The sequence below is a fragment of the Amblyraja radiata genome, chromosome 14 (assembly GCF_010909765.2).
Source record: "Amblyraja radiata isolate CabotCenter1 chromosome 14, sAmbRad1.1.pri, whole genome shotgun sequence".
Classification (NCBI taxonomy): Eukaryota; Metazoa; Chordata; class Chondrichthyes; order Rajiformes; family Rajidae; genus Amblyraja; species Amblyraja radiata.
The window spans coordinates 47,129,568-47,150,907 of NC_045969.1; the positions used below are offsets into that span (position 1 = coordinate 47,129,568).

At 40.5% G+C, this 21,340-nt stretch overlaps 1 protein-coding gene and 1 long non-coding RNA gene across 5 annotated transcripts in view; one reads left to right on the forward strand and one right to left on the reverse strand.

The window, feature by feature from the left end:
• The window catches only part of grik1 (glutamate ionotropic receptor kainate type subunit 1), a 291,625-nt gene that overhangs the window by 216,960 nt on the left and 53,325 nt on the right, over positions 1-21,340 (forward strand). For all 4 annotated transcript variants that reach the window (XM_033033233.1, XM_033033237.1, XM_033033235.1 and 1 more), the window contains 4 exons: positions 1,384-1,491; positions 6,926-7,039; positions 7,747-7,950; positions 16,366-16,589. In XM_033033233.1, coding sequence (XP_032889124.1) covers positions 1,384-1,491; positions 6,926-7,039; positions 7,747-7,950; positions 16,366-16,589 — 650 coding nt within the window. The remainder of the gene's footprint in view (positions 1-1,383; positions 1,492-6,925; positions 7,040-7,746; positions 7,951-16,365; positions 16,590-21,340) is intronic.
• LOC116980731 lies at positions 3,431-18,218 on the reverse strand. Its single transcript, XR_004414052.1, has 3 exons — positions 18,189-18,218; positions 9,401-9,404; positions 3,431-3,442 (listed from the first exon to the last, which is right to left on the reverse strand). It is a non-coding gene; the product is annotated as an uncharacterized LOC116980731 (long non-coding RNA).

Below are 21,340 nucleotides of genomic sequence, written 5' to 3' on the forward strand. Positions count from 1 at the left end.
GTGCAGACCAAACAGCTGCACATCTGTGCTCCATTACAGTCCAACCCACAGTCCCAACACAAGGGTCGTACCGAATAACATGACCGGCTTACTCACCTTTTCAATGCAGAGATTTGTAGAATTTTGGTTTGAGCAAATCACCAAACCTGCTATGCTTAAGTGTACTGCTTTCAGCCACAATGTATTGAACATTGTGTCGACTGAGAACATGGGCCTATTTTGTTCTGCAATCATTGATTGTGTCTTCATAATGTAAAAAACACATACAGGAAATTATAGGATTTAACCTGGAGTCAATGTTTTACATTGAGTTTTTCAATTTATTTCATTTTTATCTTCATTGGTTGAATTATTTCTCGGGTATCAGTTATCGTACAACACATATTCCCTTTTGAACACATATTACAAGCTGTTATTCGCGAACAGGAGGAAGATAATCTAGATCCCAAGTGAAAGAGTGATTTGCTTTCCAGTGATGGTTTAACCTTTTAGGCAGCTCGCTGGTGTAATGGGAACTGCGCTCACATCTGTCAAGTGACTGACATGCAAATGTCCATATCTCAAAGAGCGCACGTCATTCAATCAGTCCTACTGGAAAGATTAAGGCCAGTTAATTAATACAGATGGATATCAGTAAAATCACTCAAAGTGCTTTATATCAATTCAATTTAAGTTGAGATCTGCCACCTTATTTTTATTTTCTTCAAGTTCTCTTTTGTGATAAAGTTGGGTAATGGAAGTAACATACAGGTTATTTAAACATTCACTGGGAAAAAGACAATGATGATGGCATATACAATTGGTGATTCTAAACCAATTTCAAGATATCACTCGAAGATAGACACAAAATGCTGGAGTAACTCAGCGGGACAGGCAGCATCTCTGGAGAGAAGGAATGGGTGAAGTTTCAGGTCAAGACCCTTCTTCAGAGACTTTTCTTCTACCCAAGATATCACTCTCTGGTTAAAGGTAAATGTTCAAGAAATTAAGTCGATTGCAAATTCATCACGCTAACCACCAGGTCTTAATTGCTAGTTCCCATTGCTTTTAAATGAATACATGTGTTGTTAAGTACCAATTCATAAAAATAAACCCCTGTATCAAGGGTAAATTGATCCAAGTCCAGACCCTACATGCTATAACAAACCTTGCATATAAAGGATGGGATGGAAGATCGCAACCTTCATGTGGTCCGCCGTGTTTTGACGAATGCAATCAACCTGGCGTGCACAATCAAATAAGATCAAATAGAACAAGTTGTCCTACAACTTTAGGCTGTGCACGCCATACGCAAGAAGATAAAGCATATAAAGGATGAATTGCACTGCTTTACAAGCCGGCAGTAACAGAGGTAAAATTTGGTGTTTTTTCTTGTCTTTTTAGACTCAGTGGGATGGCCTGACCGGTCGAATTGCCTTCAATAAAACTGACGGAATGCGGAAAGATTTTGATTTGGATATTATAAGTCTAAAGGAGGAAGGCCTAGAACAGGTAAGCAGCACAGTGTTGCACCAACTGGCTAACTGTAAGAAAAAAATCATCCTCTCACAACTCCTTTTGCTTGATTGAAATCCCTAAGATGCCAGCTACAGTAAAAGAATATTGATCAATGCCAAAAGCATTGTAACCTTCAATGAAGCGTGGGTTTCATTGATCTTTAAAAACTTTGTTGCATGGAAGGATATTCTTTACAAGTGGTTTGAGAATGTGTGCCTGTGTATATCAATTTGTAACAACTTACAAATTTGTTCTGCCCATTTCAGCTGTTGTGGGCTAGTGAGCCAATTTGAATGCCTTATCAAGAATGAGAAGCTAGTGCCACGCAGAGGGAATTCTACATTATCAAATGTGCTGCCCATTGAATGGGCCATTATATAGAGCCCAGTATAGCTCTGTTTGAGGTTTAGGCAGAGTATTTGAGGGCGGCACACTGACGCAGCGGTAGTGTTGCTGCCTTACAGTGCCAGAGACCCGGGTTCAATCCTGACTACGGGTGCTGTCTGTACGGAGTTTGTACGTTCTCCCTGTAACCGCATGAGTTTTCTTCGGGTGTTCCTCCCACAAACTTACAGGTTTGTAGGTTAATTTGCTTTGATAACATTGTGAATTGTTCCTAGTGTGTAGGATAGTGTTAGTGGACGAGGTGATTGCTGGTTGGTGCATACTCGATAGACCGAAGGGCCGGTTTCTATACTGTATCTCTGAAGTCTAAAGTCTAAAGATGCTATTGTCCCATATTCCTAGTGAAAAGAGCATGTTCTGGCCAACTACACTCTTTGGATATTACCGAAACAGTTCACAGTAATATTTATGAGAATGTCCTTGTAAGATCTTGCACCTGTGATTCAAATAAATTAAAATACTTAAGTATCATTTCTTGTACATAAAATGATTTGTGTCCTTTTCCCTGCAACATGTTAAAGAACTGCAAGGTTTGCATGTCTCCACATAAAGCAATACATGGGGATTCTGATGAAGCAGTGTGAAAAATCAACCCTAGCTTCTTCTCTCCACATATCCTGCATATTCCCAGCTATTTTGAATTTTGTTTTAAGTTTCCAGCATCAGCAGTATTTTACTTATTGCCCCCAATAGCTGTCTAGATAAAAGTGAATTCCTCGCTGGTCATAATTTGGACATTAGCTGGCAAGCATTCCTTTGCATGGATTTCTTTATCAATTAATAGGCCAAAGGTTTCAATGTTTCAAGGTCAGTTTATTGTCACATGTACCAATTAAGGTACAGTGAAATTTGAGTTACCGTACAGCCATGCTAAGTGAAAAGCAACAAGACACACAACCACAAAAAGTTAACATAACATCCATCACAGTGGATTCCACATTCCTTACTGTGATGGAAGGCAATAAAGTTCAAACTTATTCCTCTTGTTCTCCCGCGGTCAGGGCAGTCAAACCATCCACAGTCAGGGTGATCAAAGCCCCCATAGCCAACGATCGAAGCCCCCGTCGGGGTGGTTGAATTACTAGACTAATTAGTGACTCCGTAGTAGCAATGAGCCCAGAGGAATACTATATAATTTTATTTTGCAGTTATTGGATACCTCAGCTTTTATCAAATCAGTTTTGTAAGTATTTAAATACTCATAGATCCAAGCTCTAAAACTCCCTCTCTCAATCTCTCTACCTCCCACTCCATTTTAAAACACGTTTTGTTGATGAAGGTGTTTATCAGCAAGACAAACTTCCTAGTAGCTGTTCATCTGTCTGAAGATAAGGCAGTCCAGGCTTTGCTTTTAGCCTGACCTAAGTATCTGACCAGAAACCCTGCCCATTTTCACTTCTGCCTGCACCACTACACCCTTCTGCTAGAGTGCGCTGTAGGAAAGAAAGTTCGAAGAGGCTTTGGGATTGATTTTCAAATCAAAGGGCCTCAGTAACTGAGAGCAAAGCCACCAAAGCTGGAGTGATGAAAATTGGAAATGCTCACATGTCCGGAATCGGAGGTGCAGAGTTACATGAGGGTTACGTTTGTCTGTCAATGACATAGCAAAGGAATGAGCAAAGTTATACGAGTTTTGAAATATTGCTGAGAATTTTAAAATCAAGATGTTACCTATTTAGCTCTGAGGGTTAAGGAAATCAAGGGATATGGGGAAAAAGCCAGAACGGGCTACTGATTTTGGATGATCAGCCATGATCATATTGAATGGCAGTGCTGGCTTGAAGGACTGACTGGCTTACTCCTGCACCTATTATCTATGTATCTATGTTTCTATCTGGGAGTTAATATAGGTCTGTCAGCACTTGACAGTGCAAGTTAGGACATGCCCAGCAATAATGCGATGACCTCGAGTTCATGGAGAATAAAACTACGGATGGCTAAGCAAGAGTGCGTTGGAATAATTAATACTTAGAGCAACAATAAAGTTGGATAAAATGTCAGCTCTACATGAGCTCAGGCTGAAGAAAAGAAGACGGAGATTACAAAAGAGATAATTCTTCAGATAAATGGAGTGAAATAGGGAGACGAGGAGCATAGATCTTTCAGTTCATTAAAGTGCAGGAGAGGGAAGAGAAGCAATGGCAAATTAAGTCAAAGTCTTGTTTATTGAAGAATGAATGTATAAATGATACTTTATTGTCACATGTAACAAGTTAAAGTGATATTCTTTGTTTCGCATACCCAAGGTATGCAAAGAGCCGCCACATAAAGGGTGCAGAGAGGAGTGATGACAGTAAAATTGAAAGAGAGGAGACAGGATCCAAAGAAAGAGGAATAATAATATCAGTTAATGTGGCAGCCTGGAGAGGGGCCTGGTTAGTCAGTAGTTCACTAGGAATAGAATTGAGGAAGAAAGATGCAGGTCTCATGGGTGTGATGAGGCAGCACAGTGGCGCAGCAGTAGAGTTGCTGCCAGAGACCTGGTTCAGAGACCCAGGTTCAATCCTGACTACAGGTGCTGCCTGTACAGAATTTGTGCGTTCTACCTGTGACGGTGTGGGTTTTCTCCAGGTGCTTCGGTTTCCACCCACATTCCAAAGACGTGCAGGTTTGTAGGTTAATTGGCTTCTGTAAACTGTATGATAGAACTAGTGTATGGGTAAATGCTGGTCGACAGACTCGATGGGCCGGAGGGCCTGTTTCCAATCTGTATCTCATCTCTAATGAGTGCGAAGAGATCATAAGGGGTGATGGGGGAGAAATTGGTGAAAGATGCAATCTCAGTTCTAGACTGTGTGGGCTAGTGTCACAGGGAAAGGAATGGAAGAATCAGCGGAAGGTAAGTAGATGCTGTCAGTCTTGGTTGGCAGGGACAAGGTGGTTTAAGAAGGGAGTTTCAATGAAAAGAAAACAAGAATTATCTTAGAGTTTCATTGTGACGCTGCAAAATACTGAATGATACAAAAGAAAATGTATGTGGAGAGATCTGCAAGAAGTAATCAGGGATGTTCTTAAATTGTTTGAGATAATGGGAGTGGTAAATCATTCAAGAGAGCAGTTAAGGAAATGATTGTGAAAGGAAGCTGGGGATTTATTTACGGGATGAATGAAGAACGATGCAAGATCGGCAAAATTGAGATGGCATTTGAAATCATCACGTCATTGAGGGCAGAAACTGAAGGAGGATTTTATGTAATAGGGAAAATGATGCTGAATAGGAGCAATATTCTGTGCACAAAATGTAATGGGCATCAATGCTCACAGCTGTTGTTTAGAATCCACTTCACCGAGTTCCTATCATTTTCACAATGTACAAGGATAATGAAGCATAAACTAGGTTTGAAATAAATGATGCAGAACCATTTACTTTTCTTTTTTTGATTTTATTCTAATGCAATACTATACTACTAATACAATTCTAATACAATACTATAATTCAACAAGATTTTGTTATCTTAACAAATTATTTTATCTCTTGCAAGCCTGCTGGTGACACTCCTTATCACTACCATAAAATAGGGCGGAAGGTTTGTACTAAGAGAAACATCATTTAATTTATTTTGTGTAGTTTATGTAGTTTGTGGTGTTTAGTTTGGTTCCAGTGTGAGATTTATTTTCCATTTAATGTAATATGTTGTTTTTGAATCGAAGAATAAAATGTCACACTTAATGGAAAATAAATCTTGTGTATTATGCACTTACCAACTCATTCCCGGGATATCTTCAAATATGTCACGGCACTTCCAAAACATTTCACTGCAGAAATTGTGCTTATAAGCTTATTAACATTTATTCTAGCTGCTGACTTTATCACCACTCAATTTTGATGGACTGCAGAGACTCCTAAAGAATGAGGATGTTTCAAACCTCCTTCTCTCACACTAACTATTCGAAAAACGAGCATGTTGTGTAACATACCCATGTTTGAATATATAATCAGATTTCCACCTTCAAAACAATCAATAGCGGGACTGTATAAATAATGGCTTGCCTTAGAATTAATTTTAAAAAATCATTTGGTTTTGTTGCAGTTGATGCATTTTAAGCGTAGCAGAAGATATAGAGGAGGGATTTCAGCAGATTTATTCATTACCAGTTATTCAACTGTTGATTTTGCAAAATGGAAGCAAGTACAACATTATAATTCTTTCATTAGTTAAATTGACAGGTTGAACGGATTTCTGGCTGGGATATCGCACACTTCAGTCAACTGCACCGAAGCAGAGCATCAAATTTAGTAGTGTTAATCTGCGTTGCTCATGAGCCAAACAGTTACAACATTTATCTTGTGTACTCTTGTCTGTCAATAAACAGTTTGAAGAATGCTATTAAGTTTTTGTAGACTTCTGGCACAGCCCTTTCCAAGACGATGGATCGCCAATAATGTCCCAAAGCTGCCAAAGGGCCCCACCAGTTATTTATTTGATCTCAACCATCCACTTGTTCACTGGGGTAGCACAGTGGTGCAGCTGGTAGAGCTACTGCCTCATAGGGCCTGAGTCCCGGGTTTGATCCTGACCTCCTGTGTGGGGATTGCACATTCTCCCTGTGACCATGTGGGTGTCCTCCACATGCTCTGGTTTCCTCCCCCATCCCAAAGATGTGCGGGATTGTAGAATAATTGGCCTCTGTAGTGTGTAGGGAGTGTTGAGAAAGTGGGATGACGTATCACTAGTGGGAATGGGCGGCATGGACTCGATAGAAGGACCTTTAAATCATTCTTCATTCTCTTTCCACTTTACTGATTATGATTTTCGGGGGCTATTTCATTATTTACCCATATAATATCTAAAATCTAACAGTTTTAGCTTGAGTAATGTGGCCTCAAGGGAGCAGCAAGATATAGTGATTGTTTTTCCATTGTATGTTGAGGAATCTTCTCCAGGAGCACCACATCAAAATGTAGCCTTCACATCTATACCATTCGCACTGAAGCCGAAACGGATCTAAACGTTTTGAGAATAAAATTGGGCCAATATTATTTGTGACTTTACCTGAAGGTTATATTGTTTCCTGATTATAGATTGGATTCTGGAACTCAAACACAGGACTTAACATGACAACCAGCCTAAAGGACAAGCCCTCCAATATCACTGACTCGTTGGCCAATAGGACTCTCATAGTTACAACTATTTTGGTAAGCTTTCTGTCGTACGGCAACAGCGTTTCAAAACCACAATAGCAAATACACACAAACAAAACATTCTTAAGAATCTTATGTGTTCCAGTGTGGGAACAATCTTAAGGGCAGCACAGTGGCCCAGCGGTAGAGTTACTGGGTTCGATCCCAACTACGGGTGCTGTCTGTACGGAGTTTGTACGTTCTCCCCATGACCGCGTGGGTTTTCTCCGAGATCTTCGGTTTCCTCTCATACTCCAAAGGCGTACATGTATGTAGGTAAATTGGCTTGGTAGAAGTGTAAATTGTCCTTAGTATGTGTATGGTAGCGTTCGTGTGCGGGGATCGCTGGTCAACGCAGACTCGGTAGGCCAAAGGGCCTGTTTCCACTGTATCTCTAAACTAAACTAAACTAAACTAAAAATTATTGTTGGCAATTGGCCCTTTTAATGAATTTAAAATCAACAGCGGCCCTTGCGGAGAGCATATCATCCAATAACTATGATGGAGTCCTGATGTTTTGTAGGTTATAAATGAAAAAAAATAGCATTTTAAATGTGGATAGGAAGATTGGCAATCAGTAACTTTTATTAGACCTGATACGATCTTGAATTTAACAAAGTCACTTCTTGTTCCTTTATTATTATTGCCCATTTGGGGAATAGATTAATTAGATTTGTCAGGTTGTGTTCTAAAATATTGTATTTGTTGTTTCTGTTCTGCAGGAGGATCCGTATGTAATGCACAAGAAATCTGACAAGCCCCTTTATGGGAATGATCGTTTTGAAGGTTATTGCCTGGATTTAGTAAAAGAATTATCAAGCATTCTGGGCTTCACTTATGAAGTTAGACTGGTAGTTGATGGAAAGTACGGGGCTCAGAATGAAAAGAGCGAGTGGAATGGAATGGTTGGTGAACTCATCAACCATGTAAGTGAATATCCTCAAAACCATTTAAAGACAAAATTGCCTGGACTTAATATTATTGATTTGCTCTATTCAGAAATGTGATATCTTGCAACCTCTGATAGAAAAATAGTTTCCATCCACCATTGTTGACAGAGCTCTCAAGAGTGTCTATTTTATTTTCTGTACTTCTGAACTCACCGCTTCTGCTCCCAGCTAGAACAAGGATAAGGCTTTCCTTGTCCTTACCTTTAATTCCACCAGCATCTATATTTAATGGATCATCCTTAATGTCTGTCACCTCCAAAGAGATTCCCCCATCATATGCATTTTCTCTTTTCCCTCTCCCTTCAGCTTTCTGAAGAGACCACTCCTTCCACAACTTCTTACTTCAATCTTCCATTGTCAACATTGAACTTTCCCATGCAGTGTGGGAGATGCAAAGTCTGCCTTTTATTTATTTCCTTCCCACCATCCAAGGACCAAAAACAGTCCATCCAGGTGAATAAAGAATTCACTTTCAATTAGTGTATAAGGCCAGGGTGGCACAGTGTAAGAGTTGCTGCCTCACAATGCTCGAGACCCAGGTTCGATCCTGACCTCTGGTGCTGTCTGCCTGGTGTTTGCACATTCTCCCTGTGAGAGCGTTGGTTTCCTCCGTGTGCTCCGGTTTTGTTCCACATCCCGAAGATGTAAGGAATTGTAAGTTAATTGGGCTCAGTGAATTGCCCCAAGTTTGTCGTGCATGGATGTGAAAGTGAAATAACAGAACTAGTATGAACGGACGTTTAATGGTCAGCATAGACTCAGTTGACCAAAGGGCCTGTTTCCATGCTGTATCATTCAATTCAATTCAATTTAGTGCTCCAATGGAGGAATCAGGGTGACTGCCTTGCACAAGGATGGCCCTGAACTTCAGTCTCCTGTTGCTGTAATTCTCTATCCTCCACCTGCCTTGACATCTTTATCCTTGTCCTCCTGCATTGTTCCAGTGATGCCCAACGTAACCTCAAGGAACTGCACCTCATCAATGGTATTTTTTTTAATTTGAACAATTTTAGGTAGCCTCCTTTATCTCCAACAGATATATTTGTCTCTTTCTGCTTTATTTTGTTATAATGTTCTCTATCTCCATTTGCCAATTTTTAAAGTAAGTTAAACCTTTGGTCGACATGACTATCCAGACATTATGGTTCTCACCAAGCACCTGCTTATCTCCTTGCTTTTCCAGTTCTGATGAAGGAACATTGAACCGAAACATCGACTGTTCCCCTCCCCTCTAATACTGTCTGGCCTGCTTCCAGCATTCCAGCATTTTATGTTTATATACCTTTGGGATGTGCTTTGAAGCATTCTTCAATAAATAAAAATGTGTAATTCGTACAAATCCTTTCTGCATGCAAAATAAATGGTTTCTCCAAAGTAGCAGTTGGGGATATGTCAGCTGCGCAGTGATGTGTGAAACACAATGAACATACCTTGTCAGAATAACTGCTGTGGTATTTCCTCATTCTAATGTAACTCTGAATATGTCTTTGCTATATGGGGGCTTTGCTTGTGGAGAATTAAGTAGGAATTAATGAAGTTTGAAAAGAAGGTGCCAAACATATTCATTCCTAGAAATGATGATCAACTTGCTAATGTATTGGAAGAAAAGACATGTATTCATGAATTAAACTCTGAATAATCAAACAATTTTTCAAAATGCAGTACAAATGAAGTGAAACATATAACACAACTTTCAGTAAAGTATTTGAGCAACAAAGACCATTAAGAACGTTGCATCTAAACTAATCCGGTTCTTGTGGAACGCTGAATCGTGTCCATTGATAGGATTCCACTCTTTTTCATAGAAACATAGAAAATAGGTGCAGGAGTAGGCCATTCAGCCCTTCGAGCCTGCACCGCCATTCAATATGATCATGGCTTTCATAACTCTTAAATTTAAATAATACTCACATTAATGCTGTTCATCAGTTTATTTTAAATTAAATAGTGTTCTCAAAAATAATTTAGGCTTGGATTAACTTCGTAATCATTTCCCTTTATTCTCATCCTGGCTCTGAACTTTTTCAACAATGTAACTCATGAGAAGATGTAAATGGACACCAGCCAGTGGTGAAACTTATCATTGTAAAACATTGTGATATGAATTCCCATCTAAACACTGACTGGGTATTTAATTCAACTGCTGTAATGTCGAAGGCAAGGGCAGAAAAATACCACTAGACTCACTGAGGCTCTTCTCCTGTGCCATGTGATTATATTAGCCAAAACCACACCACACCCTGAATAGTCTGCTGCAAGGAAACAAAATGTTAGTTAACACAGAAGAAAAAAAATAAGATATTTTGGACACCCAAGGGCAATTAGTTGTGAGAGGCCATTTCTTTATTCCCATCTACATTATCTGTAGGTAGACCACACACAATAACCCATGCAGCTCCCCCCACCCCCTCCCCTTCCCCTTCCCCTTCCCCCACCCCTCTTCCCCCTGTCCCCTCCCTTCTCCCTTGCAACCCCCGTTTTTGATGTTTCAATTTTATTCTCGATGCTTCTTGGCAGTGCTTCTACCTCTACCGCTTCTTGGCAGTGCTTCTACAGATGTGCTTTAGCTCAAATTAAGTGGAGCATAGGCATATGATTCACGCTAGATTAAATTATATAATGCAAGTCTTTTTGATGGCTTTGCAATTTTCAGCTTCTGATACTTTAATGTTTCTTTGAATCTGTTGGGATTTCCCCATTTGAGTGTATAACTATCATTGAGTTGCTTTCAAATCAGTGATCATGAAGCATAAATACAGGAGGGAGGGCAGTGAAAGCTTGAATGAATTATTGGCGTTAAAATCTGTTTATATGGCTCATTTACTACATGTTTAAAGGCACTCCAATTTTCCGTTACTGCTGTCAGAATTTTAAAGAAAGATTTAATTAATCATTCAAATCAGTCAGGCATGTATCGTAAGTCCCTGATCCCTAGATGGTGTGAAATCTACATGGAAACAGAAAGCAGACTTGCAACAGACCAAAATGCAACTTCATACAATTTTATCTTTCTTTTACTTAAAGAATGATTGAATGAATGGTGTGGCCATTTACAAAAAAAGCTTATTTTTGACGAGATAGATATAATTTGCTGGCGGAACCCAGCAGGACAAGCAGCATCTCTGGAGAGAAGGAATGGGTCATTCTTTCTCTCCAAGGATGCTGCCTGTCCTGCTGTGTTACTCCAGCATTTTGTGTCTATCTTCCGTGTACTGTATAACCAGCATCTTCAGTTCCTTCCTACACATTACTTCTTACAGGAGAACAGTTTTATTGAAAGGTTTTGTTATAATGTAAAACCTCTTGCAGCAAAACCTCTTGCAGTAAAACCTCTCCATTCATTGTAAAAGGGGTCATTTTATTAACCACCATAAGACCAGATGTTATTTTCTGTTGTATAGACCGTACCTTTTTTTATCAACTGCACCAATTGGTGTCGATTACAAAGTGAGATAGTGGCTGGGCACTGATAAATATGATATGTGATGTTCCATTAGGCTTTGTGGTACCTGCTTCTTCAGCCAGAAAGCAGCCGACTAATGTTCCACGAAAATGCTTCCACTGAGTGAAAGTGGAAGCTTCACCTTCAAGAAACATTCAATTTGCACCAGGCGTTGGCATCCTAAAGTACACAGATTTAGCAAAGTGAACAACAATTAAATATCTCTAATACGATATGATACGATAGAACGTTATTTATCCCAGGAGGGAAATTAATTTGCCAACAGTCATAAAAAACACAAAATACATGAAAGTGATGATTGGAAAGGCTTTGGGGATGTGCAAAGATTGAGGAGGAGGGGGGAAAGGGAGTCAGTCTCAGTCTACCCCACAACAGAAGGGGGAGGAATTGTAAAGTTTGATAGCCACAGGGAAGAAGGATCTCCTTCTAATCCTAAATTTCCAAATTCTAACAGCATTTTTTAAAGAAACAGAACACTATCAGCAATAAACTTCATCTGCCGTGCATCTGCCCACTCCCCCAACCTGTCCAAGTCACTCTGCATTCTCATAGCATCCTCCTCACAGTTCACACTGCTACCCAGCTTTGTGTCATCTGCTAATTTGCTCATGTTACTTTGAATCCCTTCATCCAAATCATTGATGTATATTGTAAATAGCTGCGGTCCCAACACCGAGCCTTGCGGTACCCCACTAGTCACTGCCTGCCATTCTGAAAGGGACCCGTTAATCCCTACTCTTTGTTTCCTGTCTGCCAACCAATTCTCTATCCATGTCAGCACTCTACCCCCAATAACATGTGCCCTAATTTTGCCCACTAATGTGAGACCTTATAAAATGCTTTCTGAAAGACCAGGTACACTACATCCACTGGCTCTCCCTTGTCCATTTTCCTAGTTACATCTTCAAAAAATTCCAGAAGATTAGTCAAGCATGATTTCTCCTTCATAACTCCATGCTGACTCGGACCGATCCTGTTACTGCTATCCAAATGTGTGGCTATTTCATCTTTTATAATTGACTCCAGCAACTTCTCCACCACCGATGTCAGGCTAACTGGTCTATAATTCCCTGTTTTCTCTCTCCTGCCTTTCTTAAAAAGTGGGATAACATTAGCTACCCTTCCAATCCACAGGAACTGTACTGAGAACTGCACTTCCTTAAGTGCCCTGGGAAGCAGACCATCAGGCCCTGGGGATTTATCAGTCTTCAGTCCCATCAGTTTATCCAACACCATTTCCTGCCTGTGGATTTCTTTCAGTTCCTCCGTCACCCCAGATCCTTTGGCCTCCACAGCTGTCTAGCAGTAAATTACACAGATTCACTACCCTCTGGCTAAAGAAATTCCTCCTCATCTCCTTCCTAAAGGTACATCCTGAGGCTCTGGTCCTAGACTCTCCAACTAGTGGGAACATCCATCTCACATCCACTCTATCCAGGCCTTTCATTATTCAGTAAGTTTCATTGAGATTCCCACCTCCCCTCATCCTTCTAAACCAGTGAGTAAAGGCACTAAGCCATCAGATGCTCCTCAGACATTAACCCAGTCATCCTTGGATCATGCTTGTAAACCTCCTCTGAACCCTCTCCAACCCTCCTCAGATATGGGGCCCAAAACTGCTTACAATGCTCCAAAGCGGTCCGTTATAAAGGTGACTTGTAAAGCCTCAGCAATCCATCTCTGCTTTTATAGGCCATGAATGCGAATGTTGCATTTGCCTTCCTTACTACCGATTCAACCTGCAAATTAACCTTTTGGGAATCCTGCACCAACACACCCAGGTTTCTTTGCACCTCCAACTTTTGAGTCCTCTCCCCGTTTAGAAAATAGTCGACACCTTTATTCCTACAACCAAAGTGTATCGCTGCACACTCTGCTACACTGCATTCCATCTACCACTTTGCCCACTCTTCTGCTGCCTCCCTGCTTCCTTTACACCACCTGCCCCTCCACCTATCTTCTTATCTTCTCTTTTAACTCCTCCCACTTTCTTCAAGTTAAAGGTATAGCCATGGGCAGTCACATGGACGCCAGCTATGCCTGTCATTTTGTTGGTTACGTTGAACAGTCTTTGTTCAAATGTACCCCGGCGCCATTCCCCAACACTTTGCTACATTGATTACTGCATTGGTGCTGTCATCTGCATCCATGCAGAACTCTATTGATTTCATCAACTTTACTACCAACTTCCAGTATGCCCTCAAATTCATTTGGACTATCTGTTACCTCTTTTTACTTTCTCAATCTCTTTGGCTTCATCACAGGAGACAGACTATTGACTGACATCTTATATAAACCCATTGTCTTCCACAATTACCTTGATTGCACCTCCTCCCATCCTTCGTCTTGCAAGGATGTGATGCCGTAGTTTCAATGTCTCCATCTCTGTCACATCTGCTCCCAAGATGAAACTTTTCATTCTCGGATATACAAGATGCCTTCTTTCTTCAGTAAACATGCTATGTTTGTGTTGCTCACCAGAGCCCTGGTCTTTACCTTTCACCCCACCAGCCTCTGCATCCAACACATGTTCTCCAACATTTTCTCCACTTTGAGCATGATCCAACCGGGAGTCACATCTTCCCATCCCCACTACTTTCTGCAGAGACCCCCCCCCCCTCTCCGTAAGCCCTTGGTTTACTCAATTCTTCCCACCCAACCAAGCCCTGGTAATTTCCCCTGCAACCGCAGGTGATGTGGCACTTGTTCCTGTCTCACTTCCATCCAGGAATCCAAGTAGCTTTTCCAGGAGAGACAGAGATTCACATGCACCTCTTTAAACCTCATCTACTGCATTCAATGTTACGGATGTGACTACATTTACATCGGTGAGTCCAAGCTTAGACTAGATGACTGTTTAACCAAACACTTGTACTCGGTCTACTTAGGCCTGTTAGATCTCCCAGTTGTTAACCATTTTAAGTCCAGTTTCCATTCCCATACCAACCTTTCTGCCTTGGACTTCCTCATTGACAGAGTGAGGCCACACACAAACTGGACGAACTGCACTTCCGTTTGGGTAGCTTACGACTCAACAGTATGAACATCAAATTCTCTGATTTTAAGTAAAACCACCAATACCCCTTCTCTCTTTCCCATGTCTCCCATACCCCAGTCCTATTTCTCTCACTATCCGTCCCTGTTCCCAGCCACCCCTCCCCAGCCCCTTCCACCTATATCTGAATATTCTGTCCTTACACTTCACTCCTCTCCTTCTCTGACACCCTTAGGTCTCCTGTTCATCTATAGCTTTTCTCACTTTGCTCAGCTGTCAATAAACCCACATCACAAGTATCCACCTATCACTTGCCATGCTTTTTCCATCCCAACCTCTCTTTGCAGCTTTCTCCACCCCCCCCCCTCCCCCCATCACCATCAGTCTTGAGGAAGGGTGCTGACCCAAAATGTCACCTATCCATTCCTTCCATAGATTTTGCCTGAACTGCTAAGTTACTCCAGCACCTTGTGTTTTGCTAAAGATTCCAGCATCAGCAGTTCTTTGTGTTATAATTTGTTCCACTGACTCATAAGATTGTGGATTATGTTTAGTATTAGTTCGAAAGCTTGAGCACAAATGCTGTCCTTTGGATGAATTATGAAACTATGGCTATGGCATCATCAAAAATATAAATTGCAGTTTGTGGGAATTTGTTTGGCATAAATTGGCTGCATGTTTTCCTATAATAAAATAGTAACTACATTAATAAAAAAATACTTGTCTTGGGGATTTTCTGTAGACATGAAACACACATTTTAAACATTTTTTCAAACTGTAGTTGATATTCAAATAATTATTTCTTCACAACTGGACAAGTATTTTTACCTAACTCTTCGCCAATTACCATAATTTACCTTAAATTGCAGATTTGAATACAATGCGGATTGTGTTTCATCTCATGCCCAGGTCGTTTGTCAAAGTGAAGCGTTTGCTTTGTTGTCAGTGTTTATTAGAAATGTGCTACATTTTCCTGTGATGGCAGGCTGGCCTCCTAATAGCAAGAGTCACTGAATTTTAGATCACAGCACATTCACATTATGACAGAAACACATTTTGTTTTTTTCCCCTGTTTGTGCATCTAATTAAGCAAAGTAGCATTATGGTGCTCTTCCCGTAAAGCAGATGTTAAAACAAGATTTTTCCGATTTGACGTACGGCGATATATTTAAGTTAATATGATGTGGGATTAAAAATATGCTGCGTTTGATGCATCACAAAGCACTGTTCCCTGAAGTCAGTTCCCTGATACCCTTACTTATGTTCTACAAATATCATAAAGGCAGAAATTGTTTTTGACTTTGTTTTAAATTTTGATGGAATTCTGTTTTCCTAAACCATATTAACTCAGACAGCTAGATTAACTCAGTTCAGTAAAATTGATTAATCTGTCATCTCTAATGATCCAATAGTTAAATTCAGTCTTTGTAAAGAGAACATTTTGTTATCTGGGATGTCAATGAGCCGTGAAAATATCAATGCAATTTTAATTTTTCTATTATCATGCCCTCTCCCATTCTGCTTGAAAGGAAAATCAAAGATTAAAAGTGATTGAAAATCAGAGAGCATTATTTCAATTCATATCTGTTTTTCACAGTGACAACTGTTGTTCATTAACTGCACTGTATAAGAACACTATGCAGACTACTTCTTCACTGTGGATGGAGGCAATACGAGTTGCTAACCATATGAAGATAGCTGCCTACATATTTTGTCTCAGTAAAATATAATCTAAGAAAATTATGTTGAAAAGACTTTAGATAGCAGTGCTTTTGATACTGAACTCGCAAGTCCAGGCAGTTATTTAGCCATTTCTTGTCTAAGTTGACCATTTGAAGGATATAAATCATGCTCTACTTAATTAAAAATATTGCTGAACAAATTATTGTTCATTGGCATCTTATGGTTGTAACTCTCTTCTCCTTTCTTGCAGAAAGCAGATTTGGCAATTGCCCCTCTCACTATTACCTATGTACGGGAGAAAGTTATAGATTTCTCTAAACCTTTCATGACCCTGGGCATTAGTATCCTCTACCGTAAACCCAATGGCACGAACCCGGGCGTTTTCTCCTTCCTGAATCCGTTATCCCCTGATATTTGGATGTATGTGTTGCTGGCATGCCTTGGGGTCAGTTGTGTACTCTTCGTTATTGCCAGGTAAGCGATGATGATTGTGATCTTGGCAAGCAATGGGATTAAGAGAATGGGAAACATTGCTGTAATCATTAAAATTGATTTTCTTTCCCAAACTGTGTTACAATGTATTTGACTAAGATGATTTTTTTTTTTGCTTTGCTTTGATTTTAACATTTAATAATTTTGCTACGGTTTGCTCCGAGAAATTCTGAATAGATTAGCATCCAAATCCAGCCAACCTTTTCATGCAAAGGGTTCTTGGAATCTGGAACAAACTGCTTGAATGGGTAGTGGTGGTGGGCACTCTCTCAACAGTTAATACATATCTGGACAAGTATGTAAATCATCAAGGTGTAGAAGGCTACAGACCAAGTGCTGGTAAGTAGGATTAGCACAGCTAAATACTTACTTGGTGAGCAGTGAGCACATGGTGAGCTGAAGGGCTTGTTTCTGTGCTGATTGACTCTACGATTCTGTGTCTCAGGAAGAAATAGAGTCATAGAGTGATACAGCGTGGAAACAGGCCCTTCGGCCCAACTTGCCCACATCGGCCAACATGCCCCAGCTACACTAGTCCCACCTACCAGCATATGGCCCATATCCCTCCAAACCTGTCCTATCCATGTATCTGTCTAACTGTTTCTTAAACATTGGGATAATCCCTGCCTCAACTGTGTTGAAAGCAGTGGAAAGCGGTGGAAAGCGGTGGAATGTGGAAAGCGGTGCCCTTGTAGCTGACCTGCAGTGTTGCAGACTCAACCTTTACCTTTGTTACTATCTCAGTAAAATGCAATGTCAATGCTGATCATTCTCACCTTACAAAAGAAACAGGTCTTTAAAAAATAAACACCTCCCAAATGTCAGGCATGTAATTTTTTAATAGCTTCTATAATGTTGAACTGAAAATAATTCTGCTAAATTCTTTCCTTCAAAGAAAATTGTAAGACAGGACTCAGAGTTGAATTGTCTTTGTTGATGTCATTACCACTATTTCTACCACTGGGATGGGTATATATTGGAACTGCTGATGGTATAAATTAAAGCATTTAAAGAGTATCAATATGAAATGTGGAGGATTTTACACAAAAGATGCGAGACCTCTTTCTTTAAAATATGTTAATAACTTTAATCACTAGTTAATTCAGTCCACATTCCTGCTCCTTTGCATCCTTACACAGTATCGTATTTGGTAAATGTTTTTAAGTTAATTGATATATCTTCCAGTGAGTGGCAGAAACTCTGTCTTTTGAGTTATGCCATGGTTTTCAGAACCTGTATTTTTTTAATTCTTTTTGCAAAATGACTTAGCTAAACCTTTTAAAAACTGTGTTAATGATGTTGATAATATCAATCTTCTCTCTTTCCTGCTTCTAGGTGCTTAACATTATCACAAGCACCAAAAAAATCCTTTAAACTCACTTTAAAGGAACAACAACCAACATTATTGAGCTATTTTCCTGTCCCCTGGTTACTCTTCACAGACAGTAAACCTCGGATAATCCATTATCTGATTGCCCAGAAAACTGGGTGATATTTCCTGCAGTCCCTTTAAATTTACTGGGTTTGTTTCCCACATTCTCTTTTATCTCACCTGCTTCAATGAAAAATGTGTTACACCACTGAGTAACATCTTTAAAAGAAAACAAATTAAAAGTGGATTGGGTGTTTTTTAAGATTACTTGTTTATCTTCAATGGTCTGGGAAATCCGATAGTGCAGGATTACCAGAGATTTACTGCACATGTTTCTGAAGTGATGGCACTCTCATAATGGAGGAAATGTAACTATTTATTTGTACATACTAATAATGATAGATGACCTGTAAGATAATGAGATAATGTTAATTAGGGGCAAATGTTGGTTGTGACCCCTGCCCTACATAGTGTGGGCAGAGTGTTGGACTGCATTTTAATCTTTAAAGTTAGACTGGATTTTGTGTTCTGGTCTCATAAGGTCATAGGTGATAATAATAATAATAATAAACTTTATTTATAAAGCGCTTTAAACAACCGCAGTTGCCACAAAGTGCTGTACATGAGAACTCATGGACAAAAAGTTATTACAAACCATTAAAAACCGTAAAACGAAGGACTAAAAACAGTAAAAATTAAAAGACATTAAAAGCACTAAGAACAGGAGCAATGTCTCAGCCAGTGTCAAAAGCCAGAGAATAAAAATGAGTTTTTAGGGAGGATTTGAAGATGGACAGTGAGGGGGCCTGTCTGATGTGCAGCGGCAAGGTGTTCCAGAGTGCCGGAGCAGCAACAGAAAAGGCTCTATCCCCTCTGAGCTTCCGCTTAGACCTTGGTACCTCAAGGAGCAGCTGATCAGCTGACCTGAGGCACCGGGCAGGAGCATATAGGTGGAGCAGCTCAGAGAGGTAAGGCGGGGCGAGCCCATTCAACGATTTGTAAACAAATAAATTAATTTTAAAATGAACTCGAAAGTGCACTGGGAGCCAGTGAAGGGAGGCCAAAATTGGCGTAATGTGCTCCCTCTTTCGAGTTCCGGTCAAAAGGCGAGCGGCAGCATTTTGAACCAGCTGGAGACGAGCCAATGAAGCTCGTGCGACTCCAGAGTAGAGTGCGTTACAGTAATCCAGCTGTATAGGAGCAGAATTAGGCCATTCGGCCCATCAAGTCTACTCCACCATTCAATCATGGCTGATCTATCTCTCCCTCCTAACCCCATTCTCCTGCCTTCCCCCCCCCCCCCCCCCCCCCCCCCCATAACCCCTGACTCCATAAGAAAAAACAATACTTCATGAAGGCCAAACAAATGTTGTGTCGGTAAGCATTTGATAAATAACAGTTTTCAGACCTTAAAATTAAAACAATTCCTCCACTTTGATGACCTCGAAAAGATCATCCACACATTTATCTCCTCCCGCCTAGATTACTGCAACTCTCTTTACACTGGCATCAGCCAATCTTCCCTGTCCCGCCTGCAACTGGTCTAAAACGCCGCAGCAAGACTCCTGACGGGCACCCGAAAAAGGGACCACATCACCCCGATCCTGGCCTCTCTCCACTGGCTCCCTGTACGGTTCCGTATACATTTCAAGACCCTCCTCTATGTCTACAAAGCCCTCAATGGGCTTGCCCTCTCCTACATTAAAAGTCTTCTTACCCACCACTCCACCTCCAGGTCCCTCAGATCGGCCGACTTGGGGATGCTGAATATCCCGCGGTCTAGGCATAAGCTTAGGGGCGACCGCGCCTTTGCGGTTGCAGCCCCTAGACTGTGGAACAGCATCCCCTTTCCCTTCAGAACTGCCCCCTCCATCGAGTCTTTTAAGTCAAGACTAAAAACGTATCTATACCCCCAAGCCTTTCCTGACGTCCACTGAGCGAGGGCTATTTGTATATATGTATGTAGTTTGTTTGTTTATACTATTCTTATAACAAATGTAAAGCACTTTGGCCAACGAGAGTTGTTTTTTAAATGTGCTATATAAATAAATGTGACTTGACTTGACTTGACTAAAATATCCAAAATGTCTTTAAATCTAATGATCTACCTTTGAAAAGTTGTATAAAAAAGAACTGCAGATGCTAGTAAAATCGAAGGTAGACACAAAATGCTGGAGAAACTCAGCGGGTGAGGCAGCATCTATGGGGAGAAGGTATTGGCGAAGTTTCAGGTCGAGACCCAAAAGTAGTTAGCTGTTTGAATGTCCCATGCACAATAGTGAGATAAATTAATTTTGCCGTTCAGGTTATTTCAAGGAGAAATGTTGGCTAGGACAATAGTCTCTTTTTAATTTGAAGCTTAACCAGTAGATGAGACATTCATGGATCTTCAGGCCATCTTAGTGACACAGTTCCCCCCAAACACCTGTAGCTTGGAATTGCCATTGCCTGGTCCTCATGCAGAAAGCATCATATTGGCCTGAGGCATCACAGATTGTGCTGATGTGGTGAAGAACAATGAAGAGGTGTTGCTCTGAAATTTTAAGCAGCTGGCAAAGCCATTGTTTGATAATGCACAGCCTTACAATTCCCATAAAATTCAACGAGTTCTTGGATAATTTAGCAGATTTTATCTCTTCGGATTTTCCTTAATATTATCTGCCAGAGATATTATTTCCTGCCCCCTTTTTCCCCTCCTGAATTCCTCCTTAAGTATGCTTCTCAGTTCCCAAAACTCCTCCAAGGATATACTTGCCTCCTTTTTCCTTTCCAGAGCCACAATTCCTCTCATTATCCAGGCTTCCCTACTCCCACCTGCCTTGCCCTTCACTCTAACAGGAACATGCATGCCCTGAACTCTTGTCTTGCCTGCAATCAATGAGTATTTACTTATCAAGACCTGCAACAGATTAAATCTGCTACATGATCCAAGGCCTCGTTGAATTTTATGGGAATTATAAGGCTGTGCAGTAGCAAACTAAAAGTGAATTACTTTTTAATTTTTAATTAAAAAAAAAAAGTATTTTAGCTAACTTCAATTTTTTTTGTGATTATTAATAACATTTATTTTTTAATTATTTACCTGACCTAAGGCTTTTTAAATATCTCAGATTGTCAAAGACATATAAAGACCTCTGTAAGTTCTGCAGACCGCAAAGCTGGGAGCAAGGCTTTGCCAGCTACTTAAGCTTTCAGAGCAACACCTCTTCATGGTTCTGCACCAGAGTACATCAGCACAATATGGGATGCCTCAGGCCAATATGAATGCTCCCTGCATGAGGACCAGGCAATGGCAATTCCAAGCTGCAGGTGTTCGAGGGGGACTGTCACTAAGATGGCCTGAAGATCCATGAAAGTCTCC